General features: G+C 36.6%; 1 protein-coding gene across 8 annotated transcripts in view; it reads right to left on the bottom strand.

Annotated features, from left to right (window-relative positions):
• TMEM62 (transmembrane protein 62) overlaps positions 1–25,717 on the bottom strand; it is a 34,581-nt gene that overhangs the window by 3,340 nt on the left and 5,524 nt on the right. For 3 of the 8 annotated variants that reach the window (XM_027570932.1, XM_027570935.1, XM_027570940.1), the window contains exons 4-14: positions 24,097–24,142; positions 19,897–20,038; positions 17,644–17,768; positions 17,384–17,506; positions 15,123–15,278; positions 13,841–13,903; positions 12,989–13,148; positions 8,233–8,346; positions 6,004–6,088; positions 2,583–2,687; positions 743–861 (exon numbers count right to left, since the gene is read on the bottom strand). In XM_027570932.1, the coding sequence (XP_027426733.1) occupies positions 743–861; positions 2,583–2,687; positions 6,004–6,088; positions 8,233–8,346; positions 12,989–13,148; positions 13,841–13,903; positions 15,123–15,278; positions 17,384–17,506; positions 17,644–17,768; positions 19,897–20,038; positions 24,097–24,142 (1,238 nt within the window). The remainder of the gene's footprint in view (positions 1–742; positions 862–2,582; positions 2,688–6,003; positions 6,089–8,232; positions 8,347–12,988; positions 13,149–13,840; positions 13,904–15,122; positions 15,279–17,383; positions 17,507–17,643; positions 17,769–19,896; positions 20,039–24,096; positions 24,143–25,717) is intronic. The other 5 variants (XM_027570933.1, XM_027570937.1, XM_027570936.2 and 2 more) reach the window with 3 other exon arrangements.

Below are 25,717 nucleotides of genomic sequence, written 5' to 3'. Positions count from 1 at the left end.
TGTGTTTCTTTTTTCTTTTTTAAGATTTTATTTATTTGAAAGAGAGGGAGAGAGAGCACGAGCAGGGGCAGAGGGAGAGGGAAAAGCAAACTCCCCAATGAGCAGGGAGCCTGATGTGGGGCCGGATCCCAGGACCCTGAGATCATGACCTGAGCTGAAGGCAGACGCTTAACTGACTGAGCCACCCAGGTGCCCCTGTGTGTTTCTTTTAAAGGAATCTTAATCCACATGTAAACCTAATCTATCGGTGTTTTCAAACAAGCCGCAGCTAAGACATCACTGAAAGGCCCAGGTCTGGGGCTTGCCCAGTGCAGCTTCCACTGGACAACTGACCCATTTTTCTTGTGAGTCTATTTTTCCTTTCCTCCCTCCAAAACATTTGCCTTCTTCATTATCATAATCAATTTTGGTTTACTTATTTATTCTACTATAAGTCCCTTATTTCATTTTTTATCGATGGAAAAGCACAGTAAAACAAACTACAAAAACAAAAATCTCTTTTACTTTTTATAAACCCTTCCTGCCAAAATGTATTTTAGATGTTTACAAGAGAGTAGTGGAAGAAAGAGCTTAGGAAGCACTTGAAAAACAAACAAAACACCAAATATTCAAGATTGCCCTGCCAGTAAATTAGGAAATATGATCTGTGGTGTTTAGTTGGAGGCTCTGGATTTAATTCATAACTGTTATGCAGTAGTCCAAAAGGCCAAGGCATTCTTACATTCCATTTCTGACTTCTTACCTGCAGAATTCCAACTACAAATGTTAGGCTGCCTTGTAGGAAATGTCCATCAACAAACATCCCAAAGGAAAAGCAGCAACCCAGTTTGCCTTTAGTGATCTCACCAACAAACCATGGTCCTGAAAGAGGCAATGGGCACAGAAGATTAAATGACTATGATTCTGATTATATACATCACAAGGTGCATTTATAGGAATAAAAAAGTATGAGAGTAGTTGCTAATAAGCATTTTATTGGCATAATTTTTCTTCTTTATTAATCTCTATGTTGCACCATACATCCTAACTAACCAACCATTTGCTCCTTTGCTCTCCACTTTTGTCTGATTATAAAATCATCTGAGTACATGCTATACCTGAACAGATTCAAGAAACAGGTCAGAGTATGTTCAGAAACTTTAGAAGATTCTGTTGCAATAATAATCCCAATATAATGCATTAACATTTCCTTTAAAAAGCAAAGAGGTATTCTATGGAAGTTAATTTTCCAGTTAACTGATATTTACTCCTTTAAGCAAGAAAACTTTCATCTTTCTAAAATGCACTTCTCTTTCTTATTAATGAATGTATTCTGACCTTTCTTTGCTGACCCAAGTCATTACTTTTTACATCAACTATACACTCGAGGTTAACATGTACAAAATTTAACTTCTTTAATTTTTCATTTAGAATGCCAGAATGACTTTTCTCTCCTCCCTATTATTTACTGCCCTTCCTAATGTGCAGGTTTCTGGAACTACTATATTGTCAAGGGTGATTAATGAACAGTCAAGACTTTCTCAAAATGCAAATACCATCATCTGCTGGTAAGAGGGTTCAGCTTTAAAAAGTCATAGGTAATCTTAGACTGTGGATGCACAGTCTAAAAAAGTGTTTTCCCTGCAAGTTTCAACTTTTAAACATGGAGCAACTTCTATCCTTTTAATGTTTTCTTTTACAGCCAGGAACCGAATCGTGTGCTTTTCCTTCTAGTGTAAGGCAAGTGTCTAAAATAGCTTCAACCTATCTTCTAACAAGGAAACTGACCTCCAAAGGGCCATCTGCCATAGCCTGGTACACAGAATTGTAGAGTGTTACATTTTTTTTTTTTTTATCTAACTACTCTCTCTTCTCTAGTTGGAGTTACTAATGAGCAAAGAAAAGTCCGGAGGTGGAATAAAAGTATAAGACAAAGACTAAGCAACAAGTAGGCTAATCTACTCCTAACTTTTAGTCACTAAGGAACACTAGTAAAAAGTTTTAAAAAAAGAACCACAGTGCTCCCTGCTTCCATAAGTGGCTAAGTGACTAAGTATTGGGTATAATAATACAACAGAAGAATCTGGATATGCCTGAACTCACTGCTCATCTCAGTTTCCCTTTTTTGAGCTGAGTTTTTAAGGGGCATCCATAAGTAAATATTCACTGAACTACATACTAGGCATTGTGCTTAGTGCTGGGCATAGAGGTGAACAAGACAGACAAGACCTCAATGGATATTCTAATGAAGGAAGAGATGATAAACACAGAAGATAATCACAGATTCTGATAAAGTAATGAAGGAAATAAAAAGTGTGATGAAATAAAGGATAAAACTTTAAGGCAGTCAAAGAAGGCTGCCCTGTATACACATACTAATTCTTTAATGGTCTTCTCAGCTTAAGTTAACTCAGTGTCAACTAAATGTCCTTTAAACATGTTAGGAAAGAACTTTATTTCCTAAAACCATGTTCCAGGAAATGATTTATGAAGAAGCCATGTGCTGTTCATTATGCTCTCAAGAGTCTAAATGACTATTGTCAAAATTCTCCATATATCCTTTGGCAGAATTCTCCACAACTCAGGTTTCCTAATTGACTTACCCAGTGCTGTATATAGGGTTAGCAACAACACAGAATAATAGAAGATGTTTAGTTTGCTCAGGACGTGGAGGGAAAATGAGGTCAAATTTATAAATCCTGGAGACCCTAAACAGAATAAATTTGAAAAAACCCAGTGAGCACATGCAAAGTTCAATTTCTTTTTTTTTTATTAGTTTCAGAGGTAGAGTTTAGTGATCCATCAGTTGAATACAACACCCAGTGCTCATTACATCAAGTGCCCTCCTTAATGCCCATCACCCAGTTACCCCATCCTCCCACCCAACTCCCCTCCAGCAACCCTGTTTGTTTCCTAGAGTTAAGAGTCTCTTATGGTTTGTCTCCCTCTCTGATTTCATCTTACTTTATTTTTCCTGTCCTTCCCCTATGTTCATCTGTTGTGTTTCTTAAATTCTATATGAGTGAAATCATATATTTGTCTTTCTATGACTGACAAAGTTCAATTTCTTTATAACATTTTCTAGAAGACTTCCATGGGCTATCTTTCGTTATATGGTAACTATACAGATGATACTACTTTAAATTCAGAAGTTGACAGGAAGCCTGATAAGCCAAGCCAGTCCACTTAGAATTGCAGAGGGTGGGGGGGGGGACGCCTGGGTGGCTCAGTCGTTAAGTGTCTGCCTTCAGCTCAGGCCATGATCCCAGGGTCCTGGGATCGAGCCCCACATCAGGCTCCCTGCTCGGTGGGAGGCCTGCTTCTCCCTCTCCCACTCCCCCTGCTTGTGTTCCTTCTCTCACTGTCTGTCAAATAAATTTAAAAAATCTTAAAAAAAAAAAAAAGAATTGCAGAGGGTAGGAAGTGCAAAGCAATGGTGTAGTTGGGAGACATGCACATGCACACATGCACACACACACACTTTTAAATGATTAAATGTAGGTTTGAAATATAGTGCTGTACTCAAAGTCTCTGTTTTCTATGGGATCTAGTATCCAAATGTACAAATTTCCAAATCATATATCAAAATATAGCAAAGAAATATCAAAATTTCTCCAGTCTAATCTTAAGTATGACTGTCCAATATTCCTTTCCCAAATGTGACATAGCTCTTAACTCACAGCCATCCTCTTACTCCAATTGAAAGGGATCCCTAAAGCTCTTCAAATTAACATCTCTTAATATATAGTGCCAAAAATGCCAAGCATATGGGCTTCACACAGAGAAGCTCCATTCTGTGGCCACAGACTAAAGCATCACAGATCCTCAACCTCAGTCGCCATTTCACTCATGTGTGTGGCTGGTCATAAACCAGTCAGAAGAAGACTATGACACGAAGCTCGGTCCGCACTGAGCGCCCCTAGAGGTGAAAGACAGCCTGAGGTAAGTTAAATAGTATGTCTCTCCTAATAGGCCAACATATCCATTTTGTACTTAAAACACTGTTCAGCCTGACAGTTGATTTTGTACAAAACCTGATAATGCATGACCTTTCCCACTCCGTTGCATTCTTGCTACTCATTCTTCTCTTAGATTCTTTATTGTTCTAGTCTGGTATTTCTCAAAGTATTCATCTATATATCCATCTATAATAATTATTTATTTTTAAAGATTTTATTTATTTGAGATATAGAGAGAGTTGCGCACGAGCACAAGCAGGGGGAGGGGCAGAGGGAGAAGGAGACTCCCCGCTGAGCAGGGAGCCCGATGCGGGGCTCAATCCCAGGACCCTGGGATCATGACCTGAGCCGAAGGCAAATGCTTAATCAACTGAGCCCCCCAGGCACCCCAATAATTATTATTTATTAAAAATAAATAATCCTTTAGCCTTGGAAGCAGCTATGCTTTAAATTTTAAGCATAAACTTTAAACGTGATTTCTATTTTGGCTCCACATTAGAATAACCTGGGGCAACTCTGAGAAAATATTCATGCTCAGGTCTCACTCACCAGAGATTCAGATTTAATTGGCCTGAGGGAGAGGGGAAGCTTAGGCTGCAACCCAGGTGATTCTAAGCAGCCAGGACTGAGAAATACTGCTTTAGTCAGAGCTGAACGCCTCAGCCTTGACTGCCCATTGGAATCATCTGGGGAGCTTTATAAACTACTGATGCTTAGGTCCTACCCCTAGCGATTCTGATGTGATTGGTCTAGGGTGCTGTGTAGACACGGAGATTTCAGAAGTTTCCCAGGGGAGTCTAAGGTGCAGTCGAAGTTGAGAAGTGTTGTTTAAAGAAAAGAACTGACCTGGGGTCAGAAGACACAGGTTTCGAGTCTCTCCTTTATCTCTTATTAGCGATGAGACTTTGAACAACCTTCACAACCTCCCCAGTCCTTAGTGTCCTAATCTTTAAAACGGGGACAATAATACCTATTTCACAGGATTGCTGTAAGGATTAAGTGAGATAATGCAGGTAAAAATATGTTGTAAATTTTAAATAACTACACAAAGATATTGGTATCCCCACAGAATGAGGCTGGGGCCCTCCCTTAAACATTTATTTATTTACATTATATGTAGGAACATATATGAGTGCAATAATGCTTCTTGAACTTCTTCATAGAATTTGTGAAAATATATATAGGCAGGAAAACATTCAGGAGGATGTGTGCACTCCCTCTGTACTTAGCCATTTTACTGTTGAGTCATTGCTGCAGTACTCCCCTCCCCTACAATCAGTCCCTGATCCCAGGGATTCATCCAAGCCAGGAAGGGGTAAGGAAAATTTAATTCAACAAGTATTTATTGTCTGTCACGCACACACTCAGTGTTGGGTGCTGTGAGAAACAGAAAAGAAGCAGAAAACAAGAGCTCCTATACTGAAGAACTTAGTCTGGTTGAGGAGAAAATGTATATATACATTTGGGGTGCTTACATAAAGCACGGTGACTGACTGGCCAAGTATAGCATTAACTGTCAGGAAGGACTACAGGATTCAGAGACGCAAGAGCTCATTATGACCTGGAAGGGGTGGAGAAAATGATATGGAAAAAGGGTTTGAGGTGAGCCCTAAAGGAGGCTAAAATATAGATAAGTTTAGAAAAATAACTTAGAGATAATAGTCTAGGCAAAAGCCCACAGAAGCAGAAATGAGTATGGTGTGTGTAGGGAACAGTGGAAAATTATCTAAGCTGAAATACAGGTAAATGGTTGAAGATGCGGCTAATTAGGTAAGACCCAACTGTGGAGGATCCTTAATATCTGGCAGAGACGTTTGGTCATTTTGAGCCATATTGTGATTTTTCCCCCATTTTCAGGTTGAGCTTCATATTACTGCAATGGAGCAGCAAAAAAACTGAATTTTTTAAAAGCTCAAGTACTGTGGACAAAGTATAGTTAGTTTGAAGAATGCACCTCACAAAGCTCAGGAAAGACAATTTATATTGATATTTATCACTTGGCAATAGGACATTATATGACACTTCAGAATGAAGTCTTCTGAGAATAAAAGGAACCATGACTAACCTTTATGCTCTGGATATCCTCGGTGCCTAAAAGTAATGAGAATGGTGAGCTGGATCAGCACAATTATCACAAAAAGGACCCGGGCCTGCAGAGAAATCAATGTTAATGTGAAAACAGATACATGCGTACAACGACAGTTAAGGTCTTTAAAATGGCCTCAATAACAAAAATGGAAAAGACACCATTACCAGAAATGACTATGCAAGAAAAATAAATGACCAAAGAGAATCAAACAACTGATCCACCAAAAAAGAAAATTATAAATTGCCTCAGCATTGGGGTGCCTGGGTGGCTCAGTCGTTAAGCATCTGCCTTCGGCTCAGGTCGTGATCCCAGGGTCCTGGGATGGAGCCCTGCTTCGGGCTCCCTGCTCAGCGGGAAGCCTGCTTCTCCCTCTCCCTCTCCCACTCCCCCTGCTTGTGTTCCCTCTCTCGCTGTCTCTCTCTGTCAGATAAACAAATGAAATCTTTAAAATAAATGAATAAATAAAAAAAATTGCCTCAGCATTACTCTTTCAGAATTTGGATACTGAGACTAATACTGAAACAAAGTAATTCATAGTTATATAAAATGATCAAATTAAAACAGTCCACCTTCATTGTACTAGAAGTATAATTGGTTTTATTTCAAGTTGTAGAAGAGTGAAGAAAAACAGTACACAGTGCACTGCAGGCTGAGTGAACTGAAACCGCATTTTCGTTTGCTTTCTCCATCAGGGCAGCATTCACTTGGAGATTAACTCACAGCGAAGAGACATAATCTAGGTTCTGGTTTCTCAAAGTACGGACCCCAGCTCATCATTGGGATCGCCTTGTGCCTGTTGGGAAGGCAGAATCTCAGGCGCCATCTCAGCCCTACTAAATCAGAATCTGTCTCTTACTAATGTTCCCTGGTGATTCATAAGTACATCAGAGTTTCCAAACCCTAATCTAGGTGACTATTAAAAAACCCCAAAAGAAAAACAAATGACACAAAAGGAACTTATAAAACTGAGATACAAATGCCCATTAGTCATATTTCTAAAAAGCTTAATCATACAAGTAATACAAGTAAATTAAAATAATAATAAATTTACATTGTAAGGCTGTGAAGTTATATAGTAAAGCTATGTCTAGAAGGTGAAATTAAAGGAGGCTTAAATTTTCTTAACATTGTAAGGTGTCTCTTTGGTGTGTTTTATGTCAACACCCAGTTAACAATAGAAAAATGGTTAAATAAATTAAGGTATATTTATGCCAATAGACACCACTTTTTATTTTACTTTATTTTTTTATTTTTTATTTTTTTTTAAGATTTTATTTATTTATTTGAGAGAGAGAGAGAAAGAAACAGCATGAGAGGGGATAGGGTCAGAGGGAGGCTCCCCAGTGAGCCGGGAGCCCGATGTGGGACTCGATCCCAGGACTCCGAGATCATGACCTGAGCCAAAGGCAGTCACTTAACCAACTGAGCCACCCAGGCGCCCTAGACATCATTTTTTAAAATAATATAAACTGAAGCCAGAAAATAGTCAAGGGACGCCTGGGTGGCTCAGTCGGTTAAGCAGCTGCCTTCAGCTCAGGTCATGATCCCAGGGTTCTGGGATCGAGTCCCACATTGGGCCCCCTGCTCAGCGAGGAGCCTGCTTCTCCCTCTCCCTCTGCCTGCCGCTGCCCCTGCTTGTGTGTGCTCGCTCTCTGACAAATGAATAAATAAAATCTTAAAAAAAAAAAGTCAAAACAAATTCCTCAGTAGAAAAAAAAGTTCAGACTGCAAAAGAGAATGAAAATTACTATTTTACATTAAAAACTCATATACCAATATATATGAGAAAAAAATAAGAGTATCATAATGACATACAATGGTTATAATAAGTAGTGTGATAAAAGAATAATGTGGGGCTGATTTTACTTTATTTCTAAATTTTCCAAGTTCTCCACATTAAGCATGTATTATTTATGTAGAAAGAAATATTATTTTTAAAAGATCCTTAATCCAATTTTACAGTTTCTACAATTCCCTTAGTTATTCTGGTTTTATGATATTGCTTAGAACTAGGTTCCAAAACAGGTATTACTTGTCAATGCCTCTGCTTCTTTTAATTCAAATCAACTTTAAAGCATTGTAGTCTTCTAGACAAATAACTAACTTAATTTTATAAGGTTCATCTTTCTCACCACATGATTATATTAATACTTTGGACCCACCACTAGATTTGACCTAATCTCATCTAAAGCTGAATTTACTCACCACGATGCAATGGTCAGTAAGGAGAATAAATGATGCCAGGGGATCAAATCTGAGATGAATATCCTCTTGAACAGAAAACAGGTGGTGAACACTCTTACTTCTTCCAGCAGAATCCTAGTTATAAGCACAGCGGTGATTCTCATGCACATATATATGTATAATGTCCCAAGATTAAGTTTCCAGTAACATTTGTCCGTTATCTCTGAATAGCTGTATTTTTTTCATTTATTTTTGCTTCTTCCTAATAAGCACTTTAAATATAACTTCTTTTAAACCCTGTAATTCTAGATTTGAACTGGGAATATCAGCATGTACTCACAATATATTTTCTCTTAAAGAAAAATTTGTATTTTCCCTTTCTCTGCTCACTGAAAAGCCTAAAAATAGTAACAAACCCAAGAACAAGGAGCTAGCTGGGCTACTGCCCAGACTGTACTCTCAAAATAAAATTTCTCATTACAAGATCAGTGCTCTTTAGAGAAATAGCTGATTCCAGTTCTTGAACAAGAAATACACAAGAAGAGCTTGAAATATCTTCATACCAGAAAGCAAGAACACTTAACAAAGACTACTGGGATTATATCGAAAGATTTAGTGGCCAAATTGGAGAGGCTCCCACAAGCCAAAGGTGGGACAATTTGAGCATTAAAAATATAAATGCCATGGATTGAAACATACCAAATATGTAATTTTTAAATTTTGAATTCCTAATGATACTAAAAATAAAAGATTCATTTGGTTGCCTTTGGCAGATGCTAGAGAAGCAACTCATTATTCTGAAAATTGGTTTAGAAAAGGGAAGGGGGGGAAAGAATTAAGAATTTATCCCACCTTTCCTGTATGAACTTATCTATCTGGGTGCCAAATAGATAAGGGGATTTTTTTCTTTATGGGACTATTCTAATTAATACTCCTTTTACAAGGAGTGCAAATTTGAATACCACCATTGTACACTCTAATGAAACAATGGACCTAGGCCAAGACCATCAATAGCTGCTGGAAATCCTTCAGTGAAAAGCTGATTGGGTACTTCATAATGAATGGAGGGAAAAGCGAGCAGTGTGCTGGAGCTGGTTTGACAGGCTCACAAAAGCCAATTGTTAAATTTTCAGGAATTTTGCAGGCCAGTTGATATGTTGGTAGCTTAAAACCAGCTATGGTAAAAATATTTATACTATGGAAATTGGTATAAATCAGGGAAACACTAAAATCAGGGTTCCCCCTTCAAACCTGTCCCAAGCTGGTGGATAGATACTTACCACCACACCAATGGATAAAGTTAACAACACCTGAATACAATGATCAATCCTAACATTACTAAAAGAGAGACAACCAGATATCACAGACTTCTGATAAGAGCATAAAACACCAAATGAAGTATTCCTGCCAAAAAACAGACTCAAATCTGATCAAACCCCTAATTTAACTACCAGTTATAGAAACTAGAGGGGGTGGAGGAACATGCTGAAGGATATAGAAACTAGAGGGGGTGGAGGAACATGCTGAAGGATACAACATGAATTTAAACATCATAAATCTAGAATATAGAAAACTCTACAGGATAAAAGATCCAGTTTCCAAAGTTATCCAAAAAATAAGTTGCAAGGAAAAAAAAAAAAAAAAGGAGAGGGAACCTGTAGATTAAAAGAGACTGAAGAGACAAATCAGCTACATGCAGTATTTGAGCCTTGTTTGGATTCTGATTTGAACCAACCCCATGCATGTCATATATATATATGACTAATTAGGAAAACTGAATACTAGCTAGTTTGATATTAAGGAATTACTATTGATTTTCCAGGTGTGTGATGGTATTATGGTTACATTTTTAAAAAATAGTTCTTTTAGGGATACATACTGTCATGTTACAGATGGAATGACATCATGGTGCAGGGGTATAGATGAAACAAAACTGGTCATGAGTTGGTAACCGTTGAAGTCGGCTAATGGATACATGGGAATTCATTATAGTATTATCTCTTGCATATAATTTTAAAGTTTCCCATCATATAAAAGTAAAAAACAAAAAAGAATTTACACTTGTTTTTACCAGACTTTTATTGCTCAAAATGTTATTTTAAGTTGTATGTTCTTGTTTTAAAGCAGAGTTTTTCTTTAATTTATAGATACAGAGATTTAGAGATATAGAGATTTCTGGAGTCTGCTCTTTCAATTGGCAAAGTAGGCACAATAATCTAAAGTTCTGGTTCTCAAACTTTAGTGCACATCAGAACCACCTGGATGGACTGTTGAAACAAGATTGCTGGGTCCCAACTCCAGAGTTTCTGATGCAGAAGTTTGGTATGGGACCTGAGAGTTTACATTTCTAACAAGTTCCCGGGTGATGCTGATGCTACTAATTCAGGAAGCACACTGAAAATTGATCTAAAGGTCTAGCTGCTATTAGGCTCCTCATTCAATAAAAATAGTGAGCAGGTAAAATATAAGACAATAAATTGATGTTGTCTCTCACAGATTTTTCTGAGACTTATCTATAATATACTGTATTTAAAAGAATAGAACTTGGGGCACCTGGGTGGCTCAGTTGGTTAAGCGTCTGCCTTCAGCTCAGGTCATGATCCCTGCTCAGCGGGGAGTCTGCTTCTCCCTCTCCCTCTGCCCCTGCTCATGCTCGTGCTCTCTCACTCACTCTCTCCTCAAATAAATAATCTTTAAAAATAAAAATAAAAGAATAGAACTTTCCCATTGACGAATGAAGGGACCAAGTTCCCTACTGAATGTTCAGAATAATCTTTTGAAGTTACACATATATAGAAGAAAACAGGTCAGTGGTTTCCTGGACATGAGGGTGGAAGGAAGACAGCTGCAAAAGAACACAAGAAAACTTCTGAGGGTGATAGACTGGTACTGATTGTAGTAATGGGCAAGGATATATATGTATGTCAAAATTCACCGAATTCTACTCTTTAAATATGTATAGTTTTTTTGTATGTAAATTATACCTCAATAATGTAAGAAATGTTAAACATGTAAAAAGTATATGTGATTTCACATTTTTACTAGGATTTAATGAAGCAGCCAGAAATGTTTCAAGGAACATGAACTATGTTTTTTTTTCTCATAAAATTATAGAAGCTGGGGTTTTGAGGCAATCCAAGGATTTGGGAGTTCCCCATTCCTACAGTGAGCAGGTCTCCTATGATTGCTCCCACTTCCTCCTCATAACTGTAAAGATAGGGAATAATTTATTCTAGGTGCACTTGTACCTTCAGGTTTTCTTTCAGTGATCCAACTTCTAATAGAAGGGACATTAAGAGTTCATCCCCAGTCATAATTCCTTTCACATCTTCCCCGAGTTTCTTCTGCCTCCAAAGCAGAACACTTCAAAGATGGGTGGCATTGCAAAGTGCGTTTTCTTGCTTCCTCATCTATGAACTGGGGATAAAGCTACCTACCATAAAGGATGGTTATATGGATTAGGTAAAAAATTGTAAGTGTCTACCATTTCCTTAGAAGGAGCTCAGTAAACAGCTCCTTCCTACTCAAAATCCTTCTCTGTGACACACACACACCACACACACAAAAGATAATGAAAATAATTACATGTGTTTTCTGAAGGATTACTTGGTAATCTTCAAACTAAGACTTAACAATAGAAGATGAAATAGTTAATAACTGTCATCAAATCATCAAGTTGTGGCAATCGATAGATTTTTTTTTTCAGAAACTAATTCCTGAGCACAGTATCTCCTAAAGAATTTCACAATATTGACGAAAGTGTCCTATTTTGGTAATGAATGATCACTTGCTACTCTGGCAGGTGCTAGTGAATTAAATGCCCCCAAGCTGAATTGGAATAGCAGGCAGACTGTTACTACATATGCTATCAATGCAGACTCCCCAAACAAACAAAAAAATTCTCTGGGATGCCTTGAAAATTCTCTATCCTAGAGCTTTCAAAATAGTGTCACAATTTTCCTGTACTTAGAGAAAGCAAGCAAAGGCATGGGTACATAAATATGTATTTTCTGACTTATTCTATTATCTTTGGGTATGTTGGGGAATTTGCTCCCATTATTAGAAGACTCTAGCCAAAGTTGAAAGACAATAAAAGAATGATTCCCTGGGGCTCAAAAAGAGGGGACTGTGGCCAGTAGTTACACACTGAGAAGTCTAGTTTTTTGTCTAATAGAATGACTCCTGAGTGCTCATTTCCTGAATATACTAAATCCAGTATATTCAAGTTTTTGGTTTTTTTTAAGATTTTATTTATTTATTTGACAGAGAGAGACACAGCAAGAGAGGGAACACAAGCAGGGGGAGCGGGAGAGGGAGAAGCAGGTTTTCTGCCGAGCAGGGAGCCCAATGCGGGGCTCAATCCCAGGACCCTGGGATCATGACCTGAGCCGAAGGCAGACGCTTAACAACTGAGCCACCCAGGCGCCCCTCAAGTGTTTTTTTTAGATTTTATTTATTTATTTATTTGAGAGAGAGAGAGAGAGCCAGGGAAGGGGGAGGGGAGGAGCAGAGAAAGAGGGAGAGGGACAAGCAGACTCCACATGAAGCACAGAACCTGACACGGGGCTCAATTGCACAACCCTGAGATCATGACCTGAGCCGAAATCAAGAGTTAGATGCTAAACCGACTGAGCCACCCAGGTGCCCCTCAAATTTTTTAATTAACTTAGTTTCATCTCTATCAATGGACTGAAAAAAAAAAAAACAAAACCACAACAGAGTTTAGTGTAGTTACAGCCAAATCATTTATATAGCAAGTTGAAAATTACTAACTTACCTGGACAATTACTTCTATGTTATGTGTCCTGTTACTGTAGTTTCTTGGGTTCCACTTCAGTATGAAAATAGGACCAGATAAATGAATAGCTTGCCCTAAATGAACTCCATCAATCTTAACTGTGACAGAAGTAATGGAGGATAAGGAAAAGGCCAAGACTCTAAAATGAGAACATACATACGCATGTGGTTTTAGATATTTTCACTGTTTTTAGAAAGGAGAATAACTCTATTATAACCTAAAAAAAATATAAATGTAGGCAGAACCATCACAATGTATAACTGTTTATATGACCACTACTCATGATCTGGTTTCTTTCTGAATGGTGGCTTTTGGAGTTATATAATTTAGCAAACCTAAGTTGGTGAGAAATTAGAAACTATTTTTGTACTTTTTAGAAAGGAAAATCAATTTTCTTTTGACAAATAAAACTGGAGTAGATCCAAAGTTCTTTCTGATAAACTCCTGAAGTCCTGATTTTTCATATAGGAAAAGAACACTGGTTAGACATCTTACTTTGTTAATCTCATGTTAATCCTACCATCCACTCATTTGTTTCCCAACTGTCAACAAGATGCAGTATCACAAACAGAGTTAAGGCTACCAAGCCCTTTCAGAGAATACAAAGTGTAAATCAGATATCCAGCTCCTATAAAAAAAAAACCTGAGAGTCACTTCACTGCTGACCAAAAAAAATAAATAAATAAAACAGCTCGATATCATTTTTCCAGATTAATTAGTACATCTTTTTAAAAGTACAATATCCAAAAATGATAAGAGTGCTATGAAATTGGTACTCATTTGCCTGGTAACATTATAAATTAGTATCTGTTTTAAAAAGTAATTGGGTACCTTATGCACTGCTCGTGGGAATGTAAAATGGTACAGCCGCTATGGAAAACAGTATGGTGGTTCCTCAAAAAATTAAACATATAATTACCATGGGATCCAGCAATTTCATTTCTAGATATATACCCACAAGAATTGAAAGCTGAAAGCAGGGATTTGAACAGAATATACCCACATTCATAGTAGCATTATTCACAATAGCCAAAAGGTGGAAGCAGAAGTATCGGCAGATGAATAAACAAAATGTTGTATATACACACAATGGAATATTAGCCTTAAAAAAGCAAAGAAATTCTAACACACTCTACAACATGGAGGAATCTTGAAGATATTATGTTAAAGAAGCCAGCCAGTTAAAGGACAAATACTGTAGGAGTCTCCTTATATGAGGTTCCTAGAGTAGTGAAATTCAAAGAGAGAGACCAGTAGAATGGTGGCTGCCATGGGCTGGGGAAAAGGGTAAATCAGGGAGTTATTGTTGGATGGGTACAGAGTTTCAGTCTTGGAAGATGAATATTCTGATGATGGATGGTGGTGATGGTTGCACAACAAAATCAATATACTTTAATGCCACTGAACTGTATACCTAAAAGATGGTAAAATGGTACATCTTATGTTACATATATTTTACTGCATATTTTTAAAAGAAAAATGATTTTAATTACAAAAAAAAAGTAATTGGGCAATCTTTATCAACAGTCAAAAAGGAATTCATATTCTTTCACCAAGACTTGCACCTCTAGAACTTTACCTAAAGAAATTATTCAAATGGAAAAAGAATCTACATGCATCAGATGCTCATTCCCAAGTTAGAAAAAAATGTAAGAGTTCACCAGTAAGGTAAGAAAATGGTTAGATAAATTGTGGTACCTTCTCTCTGTTGAGAGATAAAAAGTAGGAATTAAAATAGACTGTGCCCTATCATTACAACTATGTAAAAACATGCCTCAAAGAGAATGCCTGAGAAGGAAGTCAGAAATGTCAGTAACAGCTCTGTTTGGGGTTAGGGGGATTATAGCAATGTAAAACATGAAAATAAAATACACAAAAATTACAGTGGTAGGGTTATGGGTTTCTGGAGGTTTTTTAAATTTCAACAGCTTAAAAAAATTATTTTTTAACTGAATGGGAATAAAGCAGTAAGCATTTTATCTTTATATAATGTTTAGATTGTTGAGAAAATTAAAGTGCAGCATCTCACAGTTTTCACATGGGATTATAGTCACATTGACTTATTCTCCACTAATATCAAACTGAAAGGAAATTCCAAAAAACTGCTACATACCTGATGTGTGTTGAATGAAGAAGTCTTTCTAGTGGTTCATGTCTAGCACAGCTATATAGGAGTGATTTAGGATTAGTGATAAGAACCACAGGCCACTCGTCAAAGGCCAAATCTGCAAAGCTAAAGAGGTCATGATCAAAAGCAAAGATCCGGTACCTAGAGACCAGAGACAATAAGGTAATTTAGTCACTTCACATTATAAGAGGGTATGAAGGTTATACACAGACCAAATGTAAAAATATAAAACTATACTTTCTGAGATCATGAATTTATACAAAGTAACTAATATTGTTTCCCTGTCCTTCTTCCCTTGCCCCTACCGCTTTATAGTTCACGTTTATCACAAATTGAATCTTACTAAGACATAAATTTACTGTGCCCTAGAACAATGCCTGGTACATAGCATGCACGCTTTCATTTTTAAATAAATGCTTGATAAATTAATTCATTTGGTTTTTATACTTTAAGACTGTTTTGAACCTAAGACATTCATCATAAGCCTAATACCTGATATTCCTCATCTCATCAAAAATGCTAATATTAACATAAACACAATCAGAAATCTTTCATTCTTCTTTTAAACCTTTATTTCTATAATTTCAAAGAAATTAACAAAATTTATTTTGGTTTTCTAAATGCATGGTGAGAGGTATAAATATTCATTAAAGAATAACCAAAATTTTATATTTTCTACTTTTTGAACTGAGAAAAGAAATGATTAACTATGGCAGAAACAATAGTGCTCACCAAATACTCCACGTGCTCCCCTGCATTTCCCAGTCTCCCTGGTATTAGGTTGGGACCATGTGACTAGTTCTGGTCAATGGGCTGTAAACAGAAGTGACATGTATCACACTTCTGGTGCAAAGTATTTAAGAGTGGGCATGAGTTCTCCATGCTCTCTTCCCTGCCCTGGGATTGAGGTGTTGAGATAGTGGCATTATGAGATGAAGGAAATCTGAATCCCTGAGTCACTCCATGGAAGAGAGAGTCCCTGGCTCATACCAGATTTACATAAATGAAAAAATAAGCATCTGTTGTGTTAAGCCACTGATATTTTCCAGATTTATTTGTATCCACAACAAAGCCTAGCCTAATATTACTAATATACTTTTAAAAGCTCCTCTACTATCCTAACACAACTTAAATGTTTAAAAGGGCAGGTAAAGGTTAGGTCCTTTCAGTAAAACTCCAGATAAAACCCCAGGGGTGGAACAACAGGAGAGCAGGTGGAAAGAGAAAGAGAGGAAATGGTTTCATGACATCACTTAACTTGTAACTATAGCATTTATAAGAAATAAAGAAGCTGATCAAGGATTAGGAAGGCTATCTGGTAAAAGGTAATCCCAGCCCAGCCCACAACTTCACAGTCATGAATAGACAGGTCTAGCTCAAAGTAATTACAGTTGCCAAGTAATTACAGGCTTCAAGCATAGTTTTAGACAGTTTCTAGCAGAGTCAACCAAAATGAGTGAGTACCTTCCAAGATGTAAAGCTATTTTTTAATTAATGGAAGTAGTTAAAAACAGAAAGAACATATTCAGCTCAAAAAATATTTACTAACATCTTCAGAGAACTGAGTTTGAATAAATTAAATTGTAATTGATAATAGTTCAACAATGAGATGATACTCATCTATATTTAAGCTACTGTACTTAGTTATTCTCAAAATATGTATTTAGTTCTTTTCTCTCTATATATTTAACTATACTGTATGCTTTTGATAAACAGGCTGTGTTTTCTCATAGAAAGACTTTAATCTTAATAAAACCAACTATCGTGTATTTGAAGAACTTAAATCACTAACATAGTAGTAACTACAAAGGTAGATATAAAATTCAGAGGGTGATACAGTTCCAGTTCTAATGTTTCTCTAAGTGTGGTCCATAGAACACCTGGTGGGCTTTAAAAAAAAAAATGCAGGTCCGAAACCAGACCAACACAACCAAATTCTCTGGAGATAGGGCCTCCAAATTGTTATTTTTAATAAGATCCTCCACAATCCTTGTGCACCCTAGAGTTTGAGATCTAGCTCCTAATGGATGCATCTTGAAAATCCAACGTAACATAGTGATGGCAAACATAACTGTTGCAATGAGGTTTTTATACACCGACACACATAATATCTATATTACTTTAAAAACTTAGGGAGATCACAAGTTTTTCCTTGACTGGGATCACCCATGGTAGCAATAAGAAAACTATCGTTGTTTTAGCAAAACTTACATGTATAAGTTTATTTTGTGGGGTAGTTCCCTTACCTTCTGTTATCCTTCCAGTCTCCCACCTCAAGTTCCAAAGTGCCCTGGAGGTGACGAGTGTGCAAAACAGGCATCAGCCCACCGAGAGTATGGAGATGCCCACACAAATACGCTGTAGCTGATCTAATCGATGAAAAACGAGCAGAATAAATGAACAGATAACTTGCAATGCCAAACTAATAAAAAGATCTCTTCAGGAGAGCAAGAGTAACATAAAAGAATTACAAGCAATTAATTCTGATTTTGGAAGCCTGCCTCACCTCATTATTGACCGAATTCCAGGTGATGGAGAAAGGATAGTGGATGTTGTATAGTGTCCAAACCAAATACTGTGGTTACTCCGACTACTCTCCTTGGCCAGTAACAGAAGTTCCTCCATCCGCTTCTGAAATGGGAGAAAAACAGAAGGATCTTTCATTAGGGCTCAGGCTGAAATCTACAGATTAAACATCTGCCTTGAAGTTTTATAATAATAAGTATATTATGTCTAAGGCCTAAACCCTACTAATTAATGACCTGCATGGACCTGTATAAATTTCAAACTGTTTTCATATACATTATAATTCATTTGGTCCTAAAAATAACTCTATGCTAAGCAGGGCAAGTATTATCCCCATTTGATAGAGAAGGAAACTGAGAAATAGAGAACAGTCTTTAAATGACATAAATTTCTGTCCATTTTTATGACAAAGTTCTTTATAGAAAATAAGAACCATTAATCTCTTCAGCCCTGTATACTACATTGCAATTAATAAAGAGGAATTTGAAACCAAACTTCTAAAATAAGATGTACATATGTCCACAAAAAGCCTGTACCTGAATGTTCACAACAGCTCAACTCAAAATAGCCAAAAACTAGAAACCATCAGTATATCCAAACAATGGAATGCTATGTAGTGATAAAAAGGAAAGAATTACTCAAACACACAATAATATGGATGAATTGTAGAAACAAATCATAGAAATATACTGAGCAAAAGAAGCCAGACACAAGAGTACATACTGTATGATTTCATTTACATAAAATTCTAGAAAAAAAATTAATCTATACTGACAGAAAACCCATCAGTGGTTCTCTAGGATTGGGGTGAAGACTGACTACACAAGAGAACTTTCTGGGATGATAGAAATGTTCTCTCTTGACTGGGGTGACAGTTATACCAGCATATATATTTTTTGTCAATACGCTTCAAACACTTAAAATGAGTGCACTTTATTGTATGTAAATCATCCCTCATAAAGTTGATTTCAAAAATAACTCGTACAGGGGCGCCTGGGTGGCTCAGTCGGTTAAGCAACTGCCTTCTGCTCAGGTCATGATCCCAGGGTCCTGGGATCGAGCCCCAAGTCGGGGTTCCTCGCTCAGCGCAGAGCCTGTTTCTCCCTCTCCCTCTGCCCCTCCCCGCTGCCTGCACACATACACACACGCCCTGCCTCTCTCGCTCACTCTCTCAAATAAATAAAATCTTTAAAAAAAATAACTTGTACATGTATAAATATACATTAATTATCTGTAAAGTGCTTATAGCAATGAATTCCTGGACCATACCCTCAGGGTTTCTAATTTGATAAGTCTCGGGGAAAGCCTGGGAATCTGCATTTTACAAGAGTCCAGCTGATTTTCATGAAGATGATCTTTGAGTCGTATCTTAAAAAAACACTGCTCTAAGGAGTAGGCTTTAAAATAATAAGTTAATAAACTCTGTCTAAAGACAGTTGGAGGATAAGAAACAAAATATACCTTCATTAAATAAATGCCTAATATAACACAATGCATTTCACAATATTCTATTCACTTGATTTCAAGGTCTTCTGAACCTTCATATCACTTTGAATCTCTTTCAGCACTTAGCAAATTCTGCCCTTTATTATAGTTATTTCTGCACTAGTCTTATGCCCCTCCACTAGATTAAATATTCTAAGAGGCAAGTAACTTGATCTTATCGCTCTTGTATTCTTCCATGCAGGCACATATGTCTTGCATGTAGGCAGGTGCTCATTAGTGAGCTGACATCTGTTGTACTAAGAAATAATGAGAGGTTCTCATATGTGATTTTCCAGACAGTTTTAATCCAGCAACAGTTTTCACCTAACTTGCTTTAACAGAAATTGATTCACTTCAGTGGTTGCCCTTCTCTTATTAAAATAAATATAGTCCATTAGTTAGAAATGGCAACTATGGGGATTCAGGAATATACCATATAGTATAAAGCTGTATGCCCTGCACCTTGCAAAGTGCATGTTGCACTTAGTGTATATTTAATAAATGCTTACTGAATAAATATAAAATGTGAGGTACTTCTTTACAAGATTTGGGGACCAGAACATGGATAGCAGTGATAATGTGGAAGTAGCCAGTGATTTCTTCTAGCCATACTTGTAACCACAGTAAAATTTTTCTCAAGAATTTCTAAATAGGAACAGTTTACCTAGGATAACCTTAAGTGAGCCACATTTATCCAAGAAAAAACAAAATAGGTTAGCTACAAAGGGAAGTGAGATTTTTACTGTACCTCATCTAAAATTCCAAAGAAATTATAGGGTCTCTTAGGCCCTGGATTTGGGGTGGCATCCAAAGAGATGAAAGAATAGTTGCCAAAGGGAGTACTGTGGACATAATGGAAAGAGCCATCCCTACGTACGGCAGAATATTTCCTAAAAAATACAAGACAGGCAAGTTTTAGTGCAATCATAAAAAAAACAGAATGAGTTTAAATTCCTCCCCATCTATCACACTGTATTTTGCCTCCCTTTGAATATTTCCTAATCTGACAGAGAAATACATAAACTAATCCACAATAAGCTGATGAAAAGAAATTTTAAGGATTTTTCTTCCCATTTTCTATAAAGATTGAAGCAAACTAATGCATAAGTAACCAAACACAAGGTCACCAAGCAAAGCAGAGAAGGAGGCGGCTATTTTAGGCAGTCCACCAAACATTTAAAGAGAGATCAATCAGAATCCAGTGAAATGGTACTTATCCATCATTGAAAAATTTAGTGAGGACCTACGAAGTGCCTAGCAGAATTCTTGGTGTAATGAGATAAAAAAAAAGGTGTTTGTATCTTGAAATAGGACTATAGAGGCTTAACTCACAATAAAGCCTTGCAAAGACGAAGTTATCAAGAAAAATGTTAGGTCTGGGTCAGTAAATGTTTTTCAGTTCCTAAAAATATATCTGTAACCTATACAGGGTATATATTCGGTAATGAAAGTCCTCACTACCTAAGTATCCACAGTGTTCAGGTGTCTATAAGGTTGGAGAGTGAAGAACGGGGGAAAGGGTGGGTAACATAGCACACAGTGTGGGAACTCATTAGTATTTGTTGAATAAATGTGAAGGAAGGTATTATATTACTCAAATGTCAAGACATTATAAGAAAATAGATAAGGCACATATGGAAAAATACAAATAAACTCCTGAAACCTAATGTGCTATCAGGGAGCTATATTTAAGCCACGATAGCCATCAAATATATCATAAAATAAACACATTATCACAGATATTATAATTAAAAGTCAATTAGTTCTATTGCCCCTCTTCCCAGTATTTTTAAGTTTTCTATTTTGGGGGGCACCTGGGTGGCTCAGTTAAGTGAGCAACTCTTGATTTCAGTTCAGGTCAAGATCTCAGGGTGATGGGATCCAGCCCTGCACTGGGCCTGGCACTCAGCACGGATTCTACTTATCCCTCTCCCTCCACTCCTCCCCGACTCGCATGTGCCCACACGTGCACACACTCTCTCTCTCTAAAACAAATAAATAAATAACAAAAGCTTTTAAAAAAAATAAAATTTTCTATCTTGAGGTTTTTTTTTTCTCTCGTTAAAATTTTTATTTATATTTTTCCTGCTTAATTTGTTTTCAGTTATTTAGGATCTTTTTTTTTTCTTTTAAGACTTTATTTATTTATTTGACAGAGAGAGCGAGAGAGCACAAGCAGGGGGAATAGTGGAGGGAGAGGGAGAAGCAGGCTTCCCGCGGAGCAGGGAGCCCGATGTGGGGCTCGATCCCAGGACCCTGGGATCATGACTTGAGCCGAAGGCAGACGTTTAACCATCTGAGCCACCCAGGCACCCCTCTTTAGGATCTTATAAGCTCACATATATTGTTTCCTTTCCTACATTTTTAATACATTAAAACCCATTATCTAAAAATAAACCCAACTATTTGAAAGTAGAGATTAAACTATATGATAGCTATTAACATTTTTTGAATTCTGGATTTTGACATTCTCTGGGGCATTCTTAAGATCAAGATTTAGCTTTAAGCTTTTTTGTTCAGGCTGATATATCTGTAATGTCCATATCTCTGGCTGTTTATTAAAATGCTTTATTGGGGCACCTGGGTGGCTCAGTTGTTAAGTGTCTGCCTTCGGGTCAGGTCACGATCCCAGGGTCCTGGGATCAAGCCCCACATCAGGCTCCCTGCTCCGCAGGAAGCCTGCTTCTCCCTTTCCCACTCCCCCTGCTGTGTTCCTGCTCTTGCTGTCTCTCTCTCCCTGTCAAATAAATAAATAAAATATTTTTTAAAAATAAAATAAAATGCTGTTTATTAAAAATTCAGATACAGTTTAGGTGGTTAGAAACAAAAATATAAAGGTAAGAAACTTTCAAGTGACTAATAGCTTTACCCTCCCAATAACCAGTCAGACCCAAAGTCCTGTTAATTCTTCTTTGAAAATGTTTCCTAGTTCCATTCCACAGTCACCATCAAAGATACAAATAGATAAGAGAAAATGAAAGATTTTCATCTCTGACCTTTTCCTTTCTCACATTAAAAACAAAGGACAACTTCATCCTCCAAGTTACAGTGACTCTAATTATACGCTAACCAATGCTGTTTGACCTGCCATCCTCCAGCTGATGACACTGTCCCCGTATCTATGGACTCTGTTAGATAGATATGTCTCCTATTCATTTCAAGCCCTTCCACATCATGACTGGACTATTACAGGACTCTCCTATTTGCTCTACAAAACTCCAATCTCCCTGTTTTTTTCCTTATTATCCCTATCTTTTCTCTTTTTTGTTGTGTGATTGCCCTTTATAAAATATTATTTCATTATTTGACTTGTCTCCTTAGGAATCTGTACTGGATTATGAACCATTACACAACACATCTAAATTTCTACACCTGTCACTTAAGACCTCCATAAATTGGCTCTAAGCTACCTACCCAATGTCATACCAGTCCTCAAAATGATCTTTTATTCTGGTGATACCAGTTACCTTACTGTCCCTAAAAGCTCATTCTAACTTTTAAAATTATGTGGTTTTGCCTAAAATATACCCCTCAAAATTTCTTACTTCTCCAAATGCAACCCTTCTTTTAAGACTGAACACAAGTTTTACTTCTTTTATTAAATCCTAACTTGCAACTAGGTAGATATATAAATTCAGAAGATCTAATGCACAGCATAGTAATTATAATCAACAATACTGTTTTATAAGCTTCAAAGTCACTAAGAGACTAGATCTTAATTATTTCTACCACAAGAAAATGATAATTATGTGATAGTGATCGAGGTATTAGCTAACTCTATGGTGGTCCTCATATCGCAATATATATATGTATCACATGAACATGTTGTACATCTTAATCTTATACAAAGTTATATTGCAATTATATCTCAAAAATAAGATAAAGTCTCCTCTATGTCCAGCCCATGCTGACTTCTGCCCTTTCCGATTTCTCATAGTGATTATCATGTCTACCAAATAATGTAGCATTTCATCAGTCATCCCTTAATGTTCTTTTCTAATTGTTTCCCAAACAATTCTTATCTCTCTTAACTGGACTTCCTTGAAGATAGAGGCCATAGTTTTTCATATTAGCTCTTGTATCTCTCACGCTATCCAGCTAACAATGGGCTCTCAACAAATTCTCACTACTTGAGTGATGGACAATGTAGGACAAAGCTGTGGACTATCCTAGAACTAGAAGTGAAATTGCAACTAAAAGAATCCCAACACATTGAAACTAGAGAACTGGTTTTCTAATGCAAAGAGCCTTCCATAGTCATAGCCTTTTTCACATTCATGGCATATAAAGAAAATTTTAATATTTCTGTGACAAACTGGGTGACCAACTGGGCGCCTCAGCCACTGCAGAGGCTGAGAGCATCAGTTTCTCAGTATTCCTAAAATCTACAGTACTCTCCTAACAAGCTCTAATCTAAGTGACTTCTGATGTATAGCATGGTGACTACAGTCAAACACACTCTATTATATATTTGAAAGTTGCTGAGAGTAGATTTTTAAAGTTTTTATCACAAGAAAAAAGATTTTTTTAATTATGTATGGTGATGGGTGTTAACTAGACTTATTGTGGTTACCATTTCACAAGACATACAACTCTTGAATCATTGTGTTGTATACCTAAAATGAATATGTTATATATCAATTATATCCAAGTAAAAAAAAATGACTAATAAAAATATGACTTCTGCTAAGTATCAATGGCAAAAAAAAAAGTTTGTGTGAAATATTTAAAGTATCATTAGCCAATAAAAAGCATAAAGTATATGAGATAAAAGGAATTAAAGGAAAGAAAAAGTCTTGGGGGAAAAAAGGAACTGAATCTGTCATACACACATACACAAAAATTCTAAGTTACTAGAAGTTCTGTTAAAAAATGTTTCACCCATTCATTGACTTGACTGCACTCCCCTTGTACTACTTCATGGTCTGTATTCTGTTCACTACAGTACCTGTAATAATTCTCGACACTCTCCAGACTTGGAATGTTGAATGCATCTAATTAAAAAGAAAAGAGCAATGAATCACTAAATTCTACTCCTGAAACCAATCAATATTACACCATATGTTAACTAACTAGAATTTAAATAAAAATTTGGAAAAAACAAAAAACCAAAAAAGCACATGGAAAAAAAAAAGAGCAAACATCATCTATATTAAAAAGAAAAATACAAACATCTTAATGACTAAAGAAAAATGACAATATTTTCAATAACATCTCTAAATGGCAGAATGCCAATAAATTAGCCTGATAGTTTTTAAAACTTGGTAACAGAATTCAGATTATCTGGAAACTAATTTAAGGCACCCCATATACTGGAGAATAAGAAATACTTTGATATTATGTACTATTCAGAATAAATCAATTTGCCGTTGTAAGACTGGACTGTTGCTGCTGTTTTAATCATGACTGATACATGGATCCATGCCAAGTGTTTCTAAACAGCTAATCACTTTGATAACAGGACCTAAGACCGTCTCTTCTTAAATCTTATAGAGATTCAGTAAGAAAGGAGTTATATAATGGTAAGGAGTAAGGTAAAAGATGTCACAGAACACTTATCTGGAAATATAATTATTTCATTGAGCTTGATTGCCTGCTTGCAATAACTAAAATTACTTACCAGCTTGGAATTCCAAGAATCCACTATATTTCTAGTAACTTCAGAGAATAAGCTGTTAAGTCCAATTTTCCTCTTACTACGTAAGAGAACTACAGTTATAGTTAAATCTTAATAAAAATTAGTTTCCTCCTATCTTAACACAATATATAAACATATCTATCTATCTATCTATATATATACACATACTATAAGCCTCTGTGCTTATACAAGTCAAATTAGATTATCATGACCTCCAAAGGACAAGCTCTGTTCACAAGATCTCATCTTGAAATAAGTCAGTAGTTTGGCTTAGTCAGTAGATTGACTAATGCTGTTAAAAAATAAACTTCTTTATTATGTACAGACTTGCTTTTATTGCAAAAGAATTTGACCTGTACCACTAATTAAGATCAGGAAAAAAGGGAAATGTAAATTCAGATCTTATAATGGGGTTATGTCCAGACAAATCCATTTTAAGTGGCAAATATTTAAATAGAAAATGCATTTTATGCACTGAACCTATTGAACATCAGAGCTTAGCCTCGCCTACCTTAAACATGCTCAGAATGCTTACATTAGCCTATCGTTGGGCAAAATCATCTAACACAAGGCCAATAAAGTGTTGAATATCTCATGATGAATATCTGAGAGTGAAAAACAGAATGATAGCATGGGCACAGAATAGTTATAAGGTTAATGGCTTTTTACCCTGGTGATCGTGTTCAGCATAACCAGAGTTTCATACTGCATATCGCTAGCCCAGGAAAAGATAAAAATTCAAAATTTGAAATATAGTTTCTATTGAATGTGTATCACCTTCATACACTGTAAAGTTGAAAAATCGTAGGTCTCAGCTCAGGTCATGATCCCAGAGTCCCATGGAGCCCTGCATTGGGCTCCCTGCTCAGCAAGGAGTCTCCTTCTCCCTCTGCCACTCCCTCTGCTCATGCTCTCTCTCTCTCACACTTGC

This window comes from Zalophus californianus, chromosome 6, assembly GCF_009762305.2.
Source record: "Zalophus californianus isolate mZalCal1 chromosome 6, mZalCal1.pri.v2, whole genome shotgun sequence".
Taxonomy (NCBI): Eukaryota; Metazoa; Chordata; class Mammalia; order Carnivora; family Otariidae; genus Zalophus; species Zalophus californianus.
The sequence above is the reverse complement of the archived record's forward strand: the minus strand, read 5'-3'. Positions and strand labels throughout refer to the sequence as shown.